General features: G+C 48.2%; 1 protein-coding gene across 3 annotated transcripts; it reads right to left on the bottom strand.

Moving 5' to 3' along the window:
• Nucleotides 1–5,841: 5,841 nt before the first annotated feature.
• MAPK1IP1L (mitogen-activated protein kinase 1 interacting protein 1 like) lies at nucleotides 5,842–19,572 on the bottom strand. Of its 3 annotated transcripts, none has more exons than XM_053945829.1 (4): nucleotides 19,551–19,572; nucleotides 10,222–10,249; nucleotides 8,974–9,687; nucleotides 5,842–8,534 (listed from the first exon to the last, which is right to left on the bottom strand). In XM_053945829.1, exons 2-4 carry the CDS (start codon nucleotides 10,243–10,245, stop codon nucleotides 8,523–8,525), a joined length of 750 nt encoding a protein of 249 aa, XP_053801804.1. In that variant the 5' UTR covers nucleotides 10,246–10,249; nucleotides 19,551–19,572; the 3' UTR covers nucleotides 5,842–8,522. The 3 variants fall into 3 exon arrangements, with proteins under 3 accessions (XP_053801804.1, XP_053801802.1, XP_053801803.1); XM_053945827.1 differs by lacking the exon at nucleotides 19,551–19,572 and adding an exon at nucleotides 18,458–18,526; XM_053945828.1 differs by lacking the exon at nucleotides 19,551–19,572 and adding an exon at nucleotides 18,066–18,167.
• Between the last annotated feature and the right edge of the window lie 297 nt (nucleotides 19,573–19,869).

Below are 19,869 nucleotides of genomic sequence, written 5' to 3'. Positions count from 1 at the left end.
GCCACGGGGGCCGTGCTTGATTCTAAAGTGCTAAATCCAGCCCACCATCTCTGCCTGTGCAACCTCCCAGGCTGGGGAGCTGTGACAGCATCACCTCCTTTCTCAGAGCTGGGGATGAGGCTTCGAGGAGCCTTTGTGGAGCCTCTCATGGCACTTCCCGAGGTGTCACTGCAGCTCCAGCCCCGAATTCCTGTGGCTGAGCCACCTCTGACTCTCCTCGCAATAAAAAAGGGCACCACAGCAAAATCAGGCAATGGGAATCTCCTCTGTGACCTGCCAGACTTGAGCAATATCATCCCAGGACTTCTGAGAGCAGGGATTGAAGAGTCTCCTTCCTCCTCCTCCTCCTCCTCCTCCTGCAGCCCTTTTGGGGACTTGGTTCATCCCAGAGCTTCCTTGGCTGCATCACCATCTCCACCTCCCCAAACATCACTTTGCCCCAGCACTGGGGAAAAACTCCATCAGAGGAAGGTTGAGAACTTCAGCAGCTCGAGTTTGATGGCAAAGAAAGGAAAATCAGTGGATAAGGAGCACCACCCCTGCTGCTCACAGGAACCAGCACGTCTGGGCTTGGTCTCTTTATCCTCCTTTTATTCTTTTTATAAAGCACCAAAGCAAAACTCCTGCCTTAGAAACTTCCTCCTCCTCCTCCTCCTGGACAGCACCAAACTGCAGCTCAGCCAGTCCCCTCCTGCTCTGGCAGCACCAGGAGAGATGCCAGTGCACCCCAAAAATCTTCACCCAGCTTCTCATGCTGAGGCTGTAGATGAGCAGAACCCTGCTAAGGCCTGAAGCTTTTATAGGATTAAAGATGAGGAAATGAGAAGCACTTTGAGGCTGACATTCAGATCTGAGCACCAGTTGCTTGTTGAGCATTAAATGAATCTTGTAGCACTTTGTGTCAACAGAGGTTTTACAAAAGTCCTCACACTCCCCCTGGCTTTGAATTTCATAGAAATTCTGTCCTCCTCTGCAGCCTGGTGCCCAGGGGCCCTTATGGAACATGCTTCATGCAAGTATTATTAAATAACTGCAGGAGAAATGCCCACAGTGACCCCAAATGCTGGTGCAGATGGGACCAAAGAACCCCATGGCTCGTTGCCATCAAAATCCAAGACCTTGGTGCTTTTCTTGCCCAACCAACCCCTCCAGAAACTCCTCCAGCCTAAAAAGCTGAGAGGAATAGTGCTGTGCTGAAGGAAGGGATTTCATCAGTTCATGGCAATCCTCACTGAGGGCAGGGAAAACCCTCCTTGTCCCTGGGACAGATGCTCCATGAGGAGAGTAAAATCCCTGTGTGACACCACACTGAGCACAAGGGGTTGGGAAAAACATGAAGGGCAAAGAAAGCCAGGACAGCTTCACCCAGCAGAAAGTACCAACCTCAGTACCAACCACTCTGAAGAGTTTAAAACAGCTTTATTACACAGCAATCCCAGAATCTTTGAGGTTGGGAAACACTTTTAGGATGATTAAATCCAGCCTCAATGGGTGGCTTTTGCCAGATCTCAGGAAACCAGAGGCAAGGGAAAGGGAAGAGCTTTGGAGGAGTCCTTTTCCTTCTTCTCTGCACCAGATTTTTGCAGAGCACAGAAATCCATCCTGCTGTGAACCCTTACACTAAGCAGGGCCCAGGTTTAAACCTCCTGTGTTTGTGTTCTTCCTGCAGCAGCCAGAGCTCAGGCACTGCAATGTCTGTGCAAAGGAGCAGGCTCTAACAACCTCTCCCAGCAGCGCCATATGTCACTAAAATGTTGGCCTTGCCACTTTTTTATCAAGTTCAGTGTTAAAAGTAATCAATACCAGACGCAGCCACCTCTCCCAGAGGCTTTGCAGGGCAGGTGGAGCAGCAGCAGAGCCCTTTGGTGATGAGCAGGATGGTGGAGCGGCAGCTACCAGCACCGAGAGCAAAATCCAGAGGAACCTCATCGTGCTTTGCTTTCACACAACACTTCAAAAACTCGTTTTTCCAATTCTTTTTGACCCACTCAGAGCAGTTTTTGCTTGATGTCACTCCACTCCCACGCTCCTTTTAGCAGCTCCCTGCACTGCCAGCCAGAACAGAGCCCCAGGAGAGGAGCACCAAGACAAGGATGGTGACAGTGGCAGCACAGAGCCATGAATGTGATCAGCCCAGTATTCCAGGTTGATGTGGTGCTGCTTTCTGAGGGGAAAACAGGACAGAATCCAGGCAGAAACGCAGAAATGAAAGCCTGGCGTGGAAGCTGATGAGACTTTGAAGTACCTCAATTAAAAAACCTTCAAGATCAACAGCTCTGTCTCCTTGAGGAGTGCCAGCAAACCCTGGCTTTACAGAGCTTGGCACGCAGTGAGAGCAGCACCAGGGTATTAAAGCAGTAATTTTCCCCACTTTAAGTGATTTTAAACTGTGATATTCTGCCACCTTCTCTTTGCTGGAGGGTGTTGCCTGTAACTGAAGGGAACACAGGCAAATTGGAAACAATCCCTCTGAACCATTTCTGTCACACAGAGCACTGGAATGTGAAGATTTCACATTGTGCAAATGAAGCACGTTCCTTTGAAAAGGCACCACAGCACAGGGTTACTTTTCATTGTCCTTTAACAACTCAGAAAAGTGGAATATCCTGACAAAACGCCCTTGTCAGCACACACTTCTGGGGTTCTCAGCATGGATCTACCCCAGGACAACACTGCATTCACGAGCCAGAGGTGTCACAGAGTAGCCTGAGTGGGAAGGGACCCACGAGGATCATTGGGTGCAGCTCCTGGCCCTGCACAGACCCCCCAGCAATCCCACCCTGGGCATCCCTGGCAGTGCTGTCCCAATGCTCCTGGAGCTCTGGCAGCCTCGGGGCTGTGCCCATTCCCTGGGGCAGTGCCCAGCACCCTCTGGGGGAAGAACCTTTCCCTGATATCCAGCCTAAACCCACCCTGGCACAGCTTCATGCCATTCATGCCAAGACCAGGAATTCCCAAATTAAATCCAGTGTCTTTTGTCATCTTCCAAATTCATTTACAATAATGGATGAATTCCATATTTGCTTTTAACCAGGCATAAACCAGCACTACTTTCTTAGAGTGATGTGTGATTCTGGTGGGAAGGGACACTGGGAGGTTCCTAGTTCTCACTTGGAATGGAACTGAGCTGATGCAGGAGTTTAGGGGTTAATTTCTACAGGAATTCCCTTCCCTAATCACAAGAACATGAATGTGCAAGAGCAGGTAAGATCTTGCACAGCCAGCAGGAGGAGGACCTGAAATGAAACCCGAGGTGTGCCAAGGGCTGCTCAACACAGCCCTTCCCTTTCTTGTCATGAGAAAGTTGGGAAGAGGACAGGAACACAGGCACTGTGATTTTATCTCCCTGTCTCTCATTTAACAGGGAGGGTTCCCTTTGGAAACTGATAACAGGGAGCAGAACTGTTCCTGCTGCTGCACTGACTCCCCTGGTCACTTACCTGGGTGTAACTTGGAACTGCATCTCAGCTCATGATCTGCAGCTCAGGGGATACAAAGTCCCATTGTCATCAAACAGGACAACCTGGCCAACCAGCCAATCTCTGAAACAAAAGCATCACAGAATCCCAGAGTGGTGTGGGTTGGAAGAGACCTTAGATCTTAGATCCAATTCCACGCCCTGCCATGAGCAGGGACTCCTGCCACTAGACCAGGTTGTTCCAAGCCCCATCCAACCTGGCCTTGGACAATTCCAGAGATGGGGCAGTCACAGCTTCCATGGGCAACCTGCTTCCAACAAACCTAAGAGATTCTGCAGGCAAGAGAGACCAAAGTATGTTCCCTCTCTGCTATCAGCTGGCATTTTTAGTTAACTCATTCCACTGAGAGCAGAGGAAAAGTTTTATGTAGCTCATCCCACTACATCAACCTTGGAAATGGGAAAACTGGGCCAGCAGGGAGTGAAATAGGGGAGCATCCCACGAGTGGAGCCACCATCCCTCTCCAGGCCATAGCCTGGGTCCCACGGGATACCCAGGGATGGGTGGCTGCGGGTGCAGAGCTCACTCCCCTGCATGGCACAAACACCTACAACACCCACCCAGGGACACATCTGGGTCCAAGTGCTCTTGGGATCCTCCTGCAGCTGTGTCACACCCCGGTGTGACATTGGGAGTCATTCCTGCTGTGTGGATGAGTTGGTTGGAAGCTTTGGGTAAAAGCTGAAACTTGTGTTTTTTCATTGCCCAGTTGACACTCAGGCACCAGTGCCTGGTGAATAAATGGCTGTTTGGTGTGTATGGAATTGCCCTCTAACAACTGGAATTCTGAGCTGAACTTTAGAAATAGGGCAGCCAACATTAATAAAAATACACATGGAACGTTTCAGCCTTCCACAGATGCCAAAGGGCTCTCACTGCACTGAGGCTCAGGCCACCCTTCCCATCAAGGTGGAAGGGGGCCCTGCCCAGAGCAGGGGTGCAATGAGATGGTTTTTGAGGCCCCTTCCAACCCAAACTACCCTCTGATCACCATCTCTCTCCTGGGACAGTTTGGAGAGGCTGGGCAGTGAACCCATTGATGGCTGGGCACAGAAATGGATCTGGGCTCACCTGCAGGACTTTGGGCACCTTCCTTCACAGGAGTGGAGCAGGACTGACACACCCACAGCGGGATGGACCCTGCACTGACCACTCTGCAGCACCCCTGAACAGCTTTTACTCCTCTCCTAAGAATTATATAGATAAATATCACTTGGAACCACTGAATCCTTTAGCGTGGAGAAGACCTCTGATGCAGAGTTCTAGTCCAACCTTCCCCCCAGCACTGCCAAGGCCACCACTGACCCATGTCCCCAAGTGCCACATCCCCACGGCTTTTAAATCCCTGCAGGGATGGGGACCCCACCATTTCCCTGGACAGCTGTGCCGGGGCTGGACCATTCTTTCCAGGAGGAAATTTTCTCCAACATCTAATCTAAATCTCCCCTGGTGCAGTTTAATCCCGTCTCATCCTGTCCCTTGTTCCCTGGGAGCAGAGCCCAGGGAATTGTGCAGATCCAGAAGGTCCCCCCTGAGCCTCCTTTTCTCCAGGCTGAGCCCCTTTCCCAGCTCCCTCTCACAGGACTTGGTCCCTCAAAAACACTCAACTGAAGTTTTCTGGGTCTGCAGGGCAGCAATTAACATAACTGGATCTGCATGGCCACTGGATGCACTGGAGCTGCAGACAGAATTCATTTGAGATTTCCAGAGGAAGGGACAATCCCACAGCTGAACAGTCAGGATAAAGCACTGCCCACACTTCCCTGTTCTATTAACAGATGTAAGGATTATTTTTGGACCATGAACTAAAATGAGCTTTTCTCAAGCCTTAAGTGGATAAATAATTTTGTTTATCTTATTTCCTGTTCACTGCTGCCATTTTTACCTTCCCTGAAGAGTGAAGGTGTGAACCAAGGCAGCAGCATTGGCCAGCTCAGTGTGAACTGCTCTGCAAGCCAATTTATGGAAATGCAGCCACAAGTGATGCCCAAATTTAGTAGTTCACACTGATGCCAAACCCTGGAGTTTCTGTTATTCACTTTATCCCATCAAACTCCTGGGAAGTGTGTAAGAACAGTGGTTTGGGGGTCACTTACCACATCCACGTGTGTCAGTCTAGCACAGGAATTGTTCAGAGGCAGGGAAAACACACACACAACTCTCCACAGGTAAAAACCAGTCCCACTCCTCCTCTGGAATGAGCAAGATCAGATCTTTTCTCTCCTAATTACCAAGGAATTTGTGAACAGGCAGTACCTAGGGCTGACATGCTACACCAGAGCCATGGTCGCATCCACATTTAATATCCCTTATGTACAGGCTGCAAATACCACAAAAGGAAGAGGAAAAACACTCACAGAAGTCAAGTAATTCTGATTTTATATTCAGGCTTTGCAAATCAAGGATGTCCTATTTTTACTATTCATTCAAGGCAAAAGTCTACACAGGCATGTCAAAAGCAGGAATTGAAAAACAGTGAACACAACAGTCTTGAAAATACGTTTAATGTCTAATCTTATACAAAAGTGACAGCATTTTCAAAAAAATATCAAATCCTGTATTTATAGCTTCTCACTATCATACAGCAATATTTGTTTCATCTAAAGAAAATACAGCAGCAGGTGATAATCTATACTTTAAAGATGTGATTGCTTATATTTCGTATTGTAAACAAATGCAGTATGTCAACCTCAAAGCACAAGTCAAAACGAACTCCTCAGCAACTGAACTCAAAATGATGCATAGAAATGTACAAATTCCATTGCAAAAGCTTCAGGCCAGAAGTTGCTCACACTTGACATAACATGTGATAAAGTTACTACACGGTATATAGTGACACCTTGAGTTTTTACACAATAGATTAACAGGAATACCCTTTTCACTGCTATGCAAAGAACTCTGCTCACAAAAACAAAGGGGTTATGAAACAGTTTTTCATGACCTCAAGAAATACGAATATACATTGAAAAACATCCCATATATATTGAATTTTAGCCTAAATGTTCTAGTAATAAATCCTGCCTATTTCAGGAAGAACCTAGAAGTCTAGTTACTTTTACAAAACCCCTTTCCAAAAATCATTACTTGCTACTTTTGCTTTATCCTTTCCTACCTTTTCCCATTCCCTGCAGAGACATATGGCCAGTGCAATTCCAACTGGAGGGCTGCTACTGCATGATCCATTCATTTGGAATAAATGTTTTTTTCATTACAATGATTTACAGTCTAAGGCTGCAGGTATCAAAAAAGCACTTAAGCAAATGCAGTCAATGTTGCTTATGTTAATTTTTAATTAGTCTTGCCAAGTCTGCTAGGGGGGCAACTGGGGTTTTTCTTAAGGTTAGTGAAGACTTGCACTTTTGGTTCTTATTCCAAGGGTTAAGTTGCTGGGGTTTAAGTTGAAGTGTTAAAAGTATTTTTGTTCAGCTCCAGTATTGTCTTCCTAAAAGAAAAAATAGACATTCCTTTGCTATCAGCTTTCATGACGTTGGATTAAAGCAGCCACAGCTCAGCTGGCTGCTTTCTCCTGCAAAAATACTGTAGGACTTTGCCATAAAGGCTATGACCAGCAAGGAGCATCACCACCAGGTCACCCCATGTGCTTTTAGAGTGTCATCACACGCATGCAGGAAGCCACGAAAGTACTGGAAGAGAATTAACTCGTGTTCACAGTTCCATGATACAAAGACTCCCTAATGAGCTACCATGTGAAGCAAAATCTGTTCCTAATTCTACCCACAGAGGCTAAGTCAGGAGATCCCCAGCTGGGGAGGAAACAAACTGTCCGTGGTCCAAGTGTAGGCCATGAAGTACCACCAAGAGACGTGGCTGCGTCTCGGCAAACCCCTCGGATGTGCTTGGCACAGATATGGCAAGAACACGGAAACTTAGGCAGTGCCCCTTGGGAGAGGCAGCTGCACAGCAGTGCACAGGCTTCCTGACATTCAGTTTCTCCCAAATTCCTCCTACTCCGTGAGGTATGCAGACACCCAGCTGGGAACAGAGGGCTGCTCCCAGCGACAGCGAACGAGAGCCCCTCGCGCCCAACGGCGGCAACGAGGATCTCCGTCGTGACACAGCTGTGCCAAAAACTGCTGGGAAGGGAATGCTCAGGTTGGGTTTTAAGCTCAAGTTCAGTTTCCAGGGACTCTGAAAAAGTCTGCCAGGTTTACACAACCCAGCAGCCAAGTCAAATTTGAAATGACTAGAACCCAGGTCAGAAATAGGGAAGTACCTACGTGGGGATCAGTTTCTCTTTACACAGACCAAGCCAAACTTCCAACCACCACAGAATGAGAACTGGCAACAGGATGTCCTCATTTGCATGCATAAAACTCACATTTTGCTGATTCAAAGTTAACTGCACATCCAGGTTATTTCACTTGCACAGGAATTGCCTGTTTGTGAACACCAACAGTGTGCTGACCAGTCACACCAAGGCTTCCAAACGTGGCTCTTCTCCTCCGTAGTCCCAGACCGAGCAATTGGTTTGAGTATGTACAAAATGCTGAGAAAACCTTCGAGTTCACATGCTCTGTCTTGTTAGTTTGAATTACTGTAGCACGTTCAGAAATTAGGTTTCTTGACTAAAACGTTGAAACACTTTCTCTATTGACTTTTTAGAATAACCTGAAAATAGACAAAATATGACTATCCATCCGTTCAATGACCAGCAGGAGTCTGGCAACGAGACTTAAAGCATTAATGGAAATTTAAGAATTAACTTTTTTAAAATTCCGTGGGCCTGATTCTTTATAATCCTTACATGGCAACTCCTGTTTTTCCAAGGAATACTTGCCAACATAAGAACCACAGGTGTGTTAGTTGATTTCTTCTCTTTGTATTTCATTTGATTAAACCAAATAATTATGCCAGCATATGAGCAAGGTAAATTGATGTAAACTGCTCCTTCATACCTCAAATGCACACACAAGAGGCAATATTCTTCATAGCCCCATACATTACCGAAACAAAAACTGTAAAAATCTCTGTAAGTAGTGGATGAAGGTGGAAAACTACAGTATTTTGTTGCCCAGAACGTATTCAGCGGTAAGGCTGCAAGAGACAATAAGTCATGGTCAATACAGGTTTTTCACACAGCAGTTCATTCACAGTTACAAATATTGTTAATTAATCACAAATTCATCCTTATATTTTGTTATTCCCTCCCTACTGCTCTATCAGCAAGCTCTCTTGATGGAAGAGATTAGAATATTTTCTCTTTCAGAATTATTACAATGCTTTCCCCCCTTTTTTGGCTTTCAGAGTCTTTCCAAGCAGTGGAAGACCACTATAACGTGAGACATTAACATAATTTAGCCATTCTGGTATATTTAATACTTAACAAGTTGCTGCTATCCCATTGACTCGAGGAACAAAACTTGAGGTGTGCTGAAACTCCCTACCTGGCACTAACGGGTTTTACGCTACTGAAATTTCCCCACTTAAAAGTGAAACGCTTTAGAGTAATTTGAGACCAAAATTAAATACTCACATGGGGACCACCAGGCATTGATGGAGCACCAGCAGGACCAGATGGCACTTGAAAAGGATTAGGGGGCGTAGGATATAGTCCTGGAGCTGGGTATGATCCTGTGGGTGGAGGGAATGGCCCGGGCGGTGACGGTCCCCACGTTCCAGGCGGGACCGTACCCCACGGTACTGTCGGCGCAGCCCCTGGAGTCTGGGTAGGAGCGGAATATGGCCCTGGGGGTGGATATGGCATGCTGGGAGCAGGATACTGCCCTCCCATTGTTGGTCCCCATGCTCCAGAGGGCATGGATCCCCATGGCCCAACAGGAGCAGGAGGTGCAGCTGGCTCTGTTGGACCTCCGTAAGGTCGTGGAAGCTCTGGAAAGGGCATATTTGGTGGAGGATACTGCCCTGGCGGGACAGGACCTGGCACAGTTGGGGGTGGATATGGACCACCAGGAGGAGGGCAGGAGGGTCCAGTAGGAGGAGGAGGAAATGGAGCAGGCGGTCCCGGGGGCATTGAAGGATACATTCCCGTGGGAGGAGGTCCGAAGGGCACGCTGGAAGCCGATGTGTTTGGTGGCAGTCCCGTTGGAGTCATAGGGGGGGCGCTGGGGTTATTCCAAGGGTTGGAAGCCGGCCAGCCCTGCGGAGGCTGCCCGGGCTGCTGGCCAGGCTTGGTGCTGCTCACTTTGGAGGTTTTAGCGGGCGACTGGTCTGGTAAAGCATCTGCCAACTGAAAGACAAAGCGCCGGTGAGAATGGAATGCGCGGGCCGGAATTCCCGGCTGCAGACATCCCCCCACCAGGCGGCTACACCGCGTCCCTCTGCCGGAGGGAAGAGAAGAGCTCCGGGGGCTGCACAGAGATGATTACATTCATTTTTGTGCAGCTCCTATCACTAAGGCAGCAGAGGCATTCTGACAGGCCGCAGTTAAAAAGCCAGAGATAAAAGGCGACCCACCACACGGAACAACAGGCAGCTGCGGCACGAACCTGAAAACATTTCCCTAGATTTCCATTACAGCTATCCTGATGCCATGAAAGCACAGCTCCTTTGTTAATGTCACAGGAGAGAGGCCACGAGGCACCCAGCAGCTTCCGATGTTTAGTCCAGGGATTGCTACATCTACCCAAAAGGAAAACGCCACACTGCGACACAGAGGAAATCTCTCAGCTGTCAGCTCCCCTTTTCCTTCAAAAAACTATGTCAGCTTTTGGAATAATCAACACAACTGGCTGATCTTCAGGAAAGAAAAACTGTTACTTACCGAAAAATCATCAGTTCCAGACATTGTGCTGAAAAGTAAGGTAAGATAAAGTGAAATTTGTTGAAAATAATAAAGGTATTTTTAAGCAAGACTAAATGAGACATCTACGTTTGTCTCATTCAGAGCACAGCAGGTGCTGGACCAGCAGCACCTCGTGGTGCCTTGGTTCCAGAGCCTGTGGCCCACACCAGCTCCTGGAGCACGGATCAGGGTGATCAGTGCTCATGAACACCTGTGCCAGGTGTTGCTTTGGGGATCTCCAGTTAGTGAGATAATGGGAATAAATTAACTCCTTGTGTTTTAGCCCTTGGGTTTATTGCTGTCCCAGCTGCCTCCCTGTGCTCTCAGAATGACCCAAACCTTTCTCTGGGTAAAGTTCCCATGAACAGGAAAGCCCTGAGCCTCCACCTGCCTCCTCCCAGACAGGTGTAACACAGGAGAGCAGTGGGTCACACTGCAATAGGAAAAAATATTTAAAGCATTCATATGGAGCCTGCCCAGACAGGGATGCCTGGGAAGGATTCCAGGTGTTTTCTAAAATGGGATTTGTAAAAGGTAGAGCATAATTCTTGTGGGTGAAGTCAATACCTCTAAACCAAAACATGATTAAATCAGAGAATCATGGAATGGTTTGGGTTGGAAGGGACATTAAAGATCACCTAGTTACAACACCCTGCCATGGGCAGGGACACCTTCCCCTATCCCAGGGTGCTCCAACCCTGTCCAGCCTGGCCTTGGACACTGCCAGGGATCCAGGGGCAGCCACAGCTGCTCTGGGCACCCTGTGCCAGGGCCTCAGCACCCCCAAAATTCTTCTCAATCTCCCCTCCATCCCTGCCCTCTGGCAGTGGGAGCCATTCCCTGGGTCCTGTCCCTCCATCCCTTGTCCCCAGTCCCTCTCCAGCTCTCCTGGAGCCCCTTCAGGCCCTGCAAGGGGCTCTGAGCTCTCCCTGGAGCTTCTCCTCTCCAGGTGAGCACCCCCAGCTCTCCCAGCCTGGCTCCAGCCCTTGGAGCCTCCTCTGGGCTTGTCCCAACAGGTCCATGTCCTTCTGATGTTGGGGACCTCAGAACTGGAATCACACAGATCTTATTGCCTAAAATAAAAGAACTATAGCTTGCTGATGGCTTATCCTCCAATTATTTCAGAATAAATAACAATATCAAGGGTAGAGGATGCTTTTATTTGCATTCACCAATTCCAGTAATTGACTGCAGAGGTCTCACTAATATGTATCCAACTTCCAACCTCTCCACACTTCTAAAAAAAAATAGGCACCAAAAAATAGGGACCAATGAGACATATTAACACATAACCAGAGGTGAGGAACTGTTAAAAAATTACAAAGAGGAGCCAAGTTTTAGAGGAGAGTGTAGGAGCCAGAAAGGAACATAAGAGGAGGGAAAATGTAAAAGACAAGACAAGTTGGTTCTCACAAAACACAAGTTTTGTATTTCCCTTGTGGATGGTGAAGAACTGACTTCTAAGACAGAGAAGGGTCTCGGGGATGGAGGTTTGTACAGAAAGCCCAGATCAAACAGGTTTATAAGCTCCCTTAGGTTAATATATATCCACGTTACATTATATTATTTATACAATCTTCTCTGAAGCTGTATTGTAAGTTTGCTACTATCTACACAATCTCCTGACCTCAGGACAGTTGTGGATCAGACAAGGGGCCATTCAGCTCAGCATCCCATTTTATCTTAACAGTGACCAGTAGAGAAGAACAAGAACAGGAATGACACCCCAACACTTCAATGATTCCAATCTCAGCCACTTCCTAAGCTGTAGACAATTTCCATGGAGTAATAACCCTCAAATAATTCCTCTTCCACAAACACATCCAGTTTCCTCACTTAGATGAGAGGATGTCTCATTTGCCCACTTCAGAGTTGTTCCTACAACACCCACTGGCAAGGCACTCCACAGGCTGCTATTTGTTGCACAAAAGCTACCTCATTTTTTTGTTCTAAACCTGGATTTTACTACTTTCACTTGTTGCTCCTCCATTCTTGCAGCTGAGGAAATCAGCAAGTCTATTCTTATCCACCCTGCCCATGCTGATCATTATCCTACAGATTTTTACCATTTTCTTTCATCTCTCCCTTCTCCAGGCTGAGCTCCAGCTTATCCCCCTGACCCTTGTGCAGCAGCTCTTCCCTACCTTTGATTATTCTCCCTGCCTCAATTTGAGGCTTTTCCAAGTCTTTTCTATCTTTTGGGATGAATGACAAGAAAGAACCACAGAGAATTGAAGATGTGGGATAACCATTGATTTATACAGTACCATAATTATGCTCTGGTTTGTCTTCTATTTCCTTCCTAATACTTCTTCATTTTTCAGCTGCTTTTAGGTCCCTATGGAACTGACACTTCTGTGGCAATATTTCACTCCTCAGTGGCAAGGGTCAGCCCAGCATTTTATATGTGAAATTATATGCACCACTCTACATTTATCTACTCTGAATCACAGCAGATTTATTGCCATTGAATTATTTCTGCCAATTTATTACCTAATCCTTACTTTCCTGAATGGCTTTGTATCAACAAGACAGTGCTCATCTCATTTCCCAAGTTATTTATGACCACATGGAACAACCCAGACCTCTGTGGAAACACAGTGAACTTTTCAAGTTACACCTAATAATTTAAATAACCCTTTTAAGAAATACCTAGTAATTTAAATAAACCTTTCAAGAAATACCTAGCAATTTAAATAAACCTGTCAAGAAACACCTAACCATTTAAATAAACCTTTTAAGAAATATGTATCTACAAGGTTGATGGAATTCAGTGCCTAATTGCACGAATACAAAGGTTTGTTAAAACTCCTGTATTAATTTATAAAAAGCAGTAGTTCTTTCAAGTAAGGACTCTGTCTCAGATGAGGAACATTTCAGATCAAGGACTATTTGTTTAAAAATGAGAAACCAAGTGAACTACATCAGGGAAGTGGTTTCTGCTCCTGTTATTAACAGCTCAGCTGTCTGAGATGTATCTACCACAAACTCAATTTCTCTTCAAGAAATACCTCTTCTGCTAAGAATTCATTAATTTTTGCAATTAACCACACTCAATAATAAGCTGGCAGGGGATTTTGGGTGGTACTATAGTTCAATTTACCTCCATGGACAGAGAAGCTATTTATCAATAACCCCAAAAATAAAGGAAAACAATCATTACTATACAGACAAGTTCAAAAAACTTTTACATAAGTGCACAGACAATAATAACCATCATCATAATCAGGTTATTTAAAAAATCACCAAAACAGGTCAAGAGAATCCTCATTTCTTTAGGCAGATGGAGAGATGGGATAAGACCAACTGAAAACCAGATCTACAACAGACTGAAAATAGTCCACAGAAGAAGTTGGAACATTTGCTGCGAGGGAGAGAAGGAAGAGAAGAAATGAAACTAAAGGAGAAGTCAGAAGAAAATCCTGTGATCTGTCACAAAAGTGTCAGAGAGGAGTAAATTCAAGTCAAGCAGTGGGTGAACATGGTTGAAACAGGCCTGCTTCCCAAATATCCCCAATATTTGTTAGCAGATCATTCCCAAATATTTCTGTGCCATGAAAATGAAGATAACGATTCTGCTGCATTATTTATAAAAAAAAAAAAAAGGAAGAAAAAAAGTAGTTAAGCATAACTTAAATGAGATTTAGTGGCTTTTTTACTTTGGCAAGCAGACAAGAGCAACATTTGTTGGCAACATTTGGGATAACTGAGCCCATGCCAAGCATGTCAAGGATCCTCCTGCAGAAAGGATGCCCTATTTCAGGGATGTTTCTTAAACAGACATTTAATCTGGGTACTGCCACCTTCATTTCATAAAAAAGAAACTGAAATTACCCTTAACATTCAGACAACATATGAACTCATCTGTGCTTAAATCTGGAATCTATATTCCATTCAGGTTGTTCAACACTAGTTGAAGAATTTCAGTCAAAACCTTACAGGAATATCAATTATATTATTACAACTATTGCCCAAGGCATTCACATGCTCACCAATCAGACTCAGAGACAGGGTCAGACAGAAGACCTCCAGTAACTAAATTTTAAAGTGCCTCCAGGTCACACATGGGCTCAAGATTTTAGAAAAAAAAAACAACAAAAACAACCCACACTGAATGGTGGCTTGATGGGATTTTTAGAGTCATTAGAATTAACAAATGGACTCCTGAATTAACCAGTTATCTCTTGAAGCTTTCCTGGTGCACAAGCACTGATATCAGCAGAGAAACCCATTCATGTAACAGACATTCATTCTGCCACATTTAAACTCTACTCCAAATTATCTTCCCTGCAGTTGGGATGAAGAAAGAACAAATGCAAGGAGGGTTCAGGAGTTGAAGTTATTTGGCAGGGAGCAGAAAGACAACAGAGCTGGCAGCATTCAGAGTGAAGTCCTGCTTGCATCCACTGTGCTCTAAGATAAGATTCCCTTTGTTTTCTGAAGGCCAACGCCCCTGGAAACATCTCTGGCTTCCCAGAGGCTGCCAGCTCCAGCTCTGCTGCTCAGGGCAGCACCTCTCAGCCACCTCAGAGCACCAAACTGAAGCCAGGGATGGAGAGAGATGACCAATGCCTGCAAAAAAAAGGCTGCCAGGAGCTGAGTCCCTCTCACCCTTTATCCTGAAGAGCCATGAGAGGCAGGAAGGACTTCACTGCACCTGCCCAGAAATGATATCCTGCAAAACCTTCAGGCCACAGGCCAAGGCCTCCTGGAAATCCTATCCATGAGCTGCTCCCAAAAATGACCAGCAGGTAGGTGAGATAGTGAGGCTGCTGGGCTCACGCTGCCCTGGGAAGGGAGAAAGGCTGGGAAGCACAATTCCAACCCAGCTCTGGCAGGAGAGCTCTTCCAAGAGTGTTCCCAGCCACGGGGTGACTCTCAGGGGGGTCTGTGAAACGCCTGTTTCTGGCAGCCTGGTGCTACGTGTGCCGTGCTAAATCCGTCCTACTGAACAGCTTCCACAACAAACCAGCTCCACGCTGCTTCTTCAGCTCCAAACCCTCTTGGATTGCATCCATCTCACTGAAACGATGGGTGTAGTAGCAATTTTTCCCATGCTTTTGCCTCTCCTGGCTTTTATCCACCATCAGTCCTTACAGACCCTCATTAGGAAGAGCTATCCAAAGCACTTCTTCTAACCCAAAACTAAGCATCAACTGCTTTCCTATTTTTTCTTTTTTTTTAGTTGTATGACATGATTCCAACACTTGATGTGCCAGATTTAGTTCCTGTCTCCATGATCATCTTTCAAACACAGAAAAAGGATTTCTGGATATGCAACAGGCTGTGCTGCATTTCCACTGGGTGGCACGGCTGCCTCGGCAGAGAGGTTCCTTTGTCACTCTAACATGACTAATTCCTACCAGCATCACCTCATCCACAACAGGATTTCTGCCCACATAAGTGTAACTACCCAACATAGCACCCGGAGAAAATGGAAGAGACACCAAGTCTTTGACGGCTTCTAAATGTTTTCTAAAATATGCAAATTCCTGCAGCTTCAGGCGTTAAATATCAACACTTCAGAGTCGGCCTTTAGAGAATCCCAGAAGGGTTTGGGTAGGAAGGGACATTAAAGCTCATCTTGTTCCACCCCCCCTGCCATGGGCAGGGACACCTTCCTCCACAAGACCAGGTTGCTCCAAGGCCCATCCACTTCCAGGGATCCAGGGGCAGCCACAGCTTCTCTGGGCACCCTCTGCCAGGGCCTCACACCCTCACAGACAAGAATTCCTAATTCCCAATCTCCCCTCCATCCCTGCCCTCTGGCACTGGGAGCCATTCCCTGTGTCCTGTCCTTCCATCCCTTGTCCCCAGTCCCTCTCCAGCTCTCCTGGAGCCCCTTCAGGCCCTGCAAGGGGCTCTGAGCTCTCCCTGGAGCTTCTCCTCTCCAGGTGAGCACCCCCAGCTCTCCCAGCCTGGCTCCAGCCCTTGGAGCATCCCCATGATTTCCTCTGGACTTGCTCCAGCAGCTCCATCTCCTCCTGATTTTGGGAGCCTCAGAGCTGGACACAACACTCCAGCAGGGTCTGAGGAAACTGGAGCAGAGGGGCAGATTCCCCCTCTCTCCCTGCTGCTCACTCTCCTGGGATCCAGGGGCAGCCACAGCTTCTCTGGGCACCCTGTGCCAGGGCCTCCCCACGCCCACAGGCAGAATTCCTTCCCAATATCCCAGTGAACCCTGCCCTCTGGCAGTGGGAAGCCATTCCCCCCTGCCCTGGCACTCCATGCTCTTTTAAACAGCCCCTCTCCACCTTTCTTGCAGACTCTCTTCAGGTCCTGGAAGGCCACAATTAGATCACCCCAGATCCTTCTCTTCTCCAAGATGAACCATCCCAGCTCTCTCAGCCTTTCCTCACAGGAGAGCTGCTGCAGCCCTCTGAGCATCTTGGTGGGCTCCTCTGGCCCCTTCCCCATCCTTAAAGCCTCCCTGGTGCTCACATACCATAAAATAATTTGGTGTGCCCTGGGTGTTTATCCATGGGGAAAATAAAGTTAATTGACAAACTAAACCAACAGCTACATCATCAGCGGCTATGAGAGGTTTGGGGATATTTCTGCCCCTTTCCCTGTCTGTTATAAATGAAAAAATGACAAAAGTCAGTTTCCAGATTTTCAGGACAGATGTCTTCAAAACTGACAACCAAATGGTGACATTTGCTGTAAACTGCCAACTACCAAAAAGAAAAGAATTCTTCAAAACAGAGGACCTGGCAGCTTCCAGGACCTGTAAAACACAAAGCCACAAGGATCTGTGATCTGTGCCAGCTCTTCACCCTCACCAGCCCATTCAGTTCTGCAGCTGATCCCTTCACCAGGTCCCCAGGCCCAGCAGATGGGCACGGAGCACAGGGAGGAGCCCAGTTGGTGTGCCAGCTGTGACACAAAGTCACAGCAGAGAGTCTTCCCTGCCACAGATCCCTCCTGCCCACACCACGCAGCCCTGGCAATCCTGACAAAGATCTGTTAGTCCAGCAGCCTGGAACGATTAAAACTCATCTTTCAGAGCTGCCTCTAAATTATCTTGAGAGCTACAGAGCCTCACCTCACAGAATCCCAGAGTGGTTTGGGGTGGAAGGGACTTAAAGCTCATCTCATTCCACCCCCCCTGCCATGGCAGGGACACCTTCCACTGTGCCAGGCTGCTCCAAGCCCTGTCCAACCTGGCCTGGAACACTTGCAGGGATCCAGGGGCAGCCACAGCATCTCTGTTCCCCTCTCAAGCATTTATTGTAATTGTTTTGGATGGAATAAACACGCTGACTCTGAGGAGTGACTATCAGACAGCTTCGCTGCAGGGTTTTGGTGTGCCACCCCCTAAAAAAACACCAAACCCACGTGTCCCATTCCATTCTGGCACACAAACCCAGACACCTTTCTGCCCCTTGGCAGAGGCTCTTTCCCAGAAAAAAAACACTTTTCAGGCCTGACACCTGGCACCTTTCTTCAACTGGCACTGTTCAAATGCACTTGGATGAACTCAAGCTTCAAGAATATCCAAAATGCATCCCAGGGCTGGCCTGATATTCACCACGAATTTTTCCTTCAGCCTCTGATCTGCACAGCTCCCGGGAAGGGCAGTTTCAGGGCGTGTCATTTTGGTTTCAAAAAGACAAAGCAGCTACTTTTTGTTCTTACACCCCTGGCAACGAGGCTGAGCACCAGCAGATCAGCACCGTTTTCCACGGAATTCTCCTGGAAACAAGTTTTTCATCAGAAACAAAACCTGTCAGGCGGGCAGCACTGGCACCACGCGGTGCTGGCCCTCCCCTGTGCGTCAGCTGCCTTAAAACACGTTAAAATTTGATAAACCAACTTCTCACCAACTCTGAAAAAGCGGCTTTCCCGAGCCTTTAGAGAGGAAGCTTTAACCTGAAGTCACTTATGTGCAATCCACGCTCATTGATGTGCTCATTAATAAACTACGGCCGCACAACGCGAAAAAAAAAAAAAAAAAAAAAAAAAAAAGCCGAATAAATATTTAACCCAGCCAAGACAGCGCCGCTACAGAGCCGCCAGGCCCCGCCACGAGCGACCCCCGGTGCTCGGCGGGGACCAGCACCGCCCGCCCCCCGCAGGCGGGGCGCCACCGCCGGGATGTCTGAGGCGCGGCCCGGCGGCCCCGCGGCCGCAGCCCGCCCCCCCCCCCCCCGCCCTCCCGCGCTCCCCGCGGCGGCGCAGGGCCCGTGCGGGCGGCGGGGCCGGGTGCCGGTACCTGTGCGGGGGGAGCCGGCGCAGGCCCGGAGCGACGCGGCGGCCGCAGCTGCACCGCCACCGCGACGGGCACCGGAACCGGAACTGCGTCACGGCGGCCACGCCCGCCACACCGGAGGGGGCGCGCGCTCGGCCACGCCCCTCTACGGCCGCCCGCGTCACCGGCGCCGCCCAACCGCGGTCTGGCCACGCCCACCCACGGCCGCGCCCCGCCCGTAAAAAATCTGCATAATAGACCACGCCCATCGTCCGTGAGGCCACGCCCACCTCCTCCTGGATGAGCTGTGCGGCGCGGGTGGTGTCACGTGACAGCGCGCGCGGCCCCGCCCTTGCCCCCGCGGTCACGTGACGCCTCCGCTGAGGGGCGGGCGCGGCCCCTGAGGGGACCCGGCCTGGCGGCCCCGCGGCTCCGGGAGCGGCTCCTCAACAGCGCTTCAGCACCATTTCCACCGCTCTCGTTTAAAAAAAAAATAAACTTCCACCTTGATTTGTCGCCCCTCCTCGTCCGTGAATCAGAATCTGCGCCCTGCGGTTCAAGACCTGCAGCAGAAGCTGGCAAAGCAAAGCTTACTTTCTGTCCCTTCAACGGGGGAAAAAAAAGTCGAAATATTCATAGTGTAAAAAAAAAAAAAAAAAAAAATCACTTTAACTAGTAAGAAATGAAAATGTAAATTCTGTGTGCAAGGTGAATTGCCATTGATGGTTCCAGTAAAAGCTCCAAGAGCATTGATTTCTTTAGACCTACAGCCGCCAGCACAAACACTTCAGCAGAAGCTGCACAACTCCTGTCACATTTAACAGTGTAATTAACAATCATAGAAACAGTGTCATTAGTAATCATACAAACAGCTGATCCTAATGGATCTATATGACTGCTGAAAATCCAATTCTGATTTTCTTCTCGCCCAACAGGAGCGACGGAAGGCAATCCCGACAGCTCCAACAATTCCACCGCGTTCCTGAGAGCCTTGTCCAAACTCTCCCTGAGCTCTGTCAGCCTTGTGGCCGTGACCACTGGCTGGGATTTCCCCTCATCTTACACAAAACACCACGAAATTTTCACTTCACGTGATCCCAAACCATCCAATTTTCACCTTTCAACCCCTGAAATCTGCGTTTTCCCTCTGCCCTCTCCCTGTGTGCCTCCGTGTCCGCAGCCCCTGTGGCGGGGCCCGGACACACGGCGTGGTTCCCTGCCCTGCCCTTCCCAGCTATGGCACTAATCCCGAGCCTTTCCGTGCCCGGCTAATTCCGTTAAACTCAGCAGAAACGCGGGCACGGGCGATGCCCAGCACATGCCGACCCGGCCACTGGCGCCCTTCCCTTGGGAGTGAGCATCTGTTTGTGCTTTTCAAGGTCATTATTCGGCCGTTTCTGAATTAACAGGGAAAATTCAGCAGCAGGAGCAGGAGC

This window comes from Vidua chalybeata, chromosome 6 (genome assembly GCF_026979565.1).
Source record: "Vidua chalybeata isolate OUT-0048 chromosome 6, bVidCha1 merged haplotype, whole genome shotgun sequence".
Lineage (NCBI taxonomy): Eukaryota > Metazoa > Chordata > Aves > Passeriformes > Viduidae > Vidua > Vidua chalybeata.
The sequence above is the reverse complement of the archived record's forward strand: the minus strand, read 5'-3'. Positions and strand labels throughout refer to the sequence as shown.

Excerpts from the sequence above, each read along its gene's own strand:
- MAPK1IP1L (XM_053945829.1), bottom strand. The coding sequence starts at position 10,245 with ATGTCTGGAACTGATGATTTTTCG. Across the intron at positions 9,688-10,221 it reads CTGGAACTGATGATTTTTCG|TTGGCAGATGCTTTACCAGA; the intron begins GTAAGTAACAGT and ends TTTGTCTTTCAG.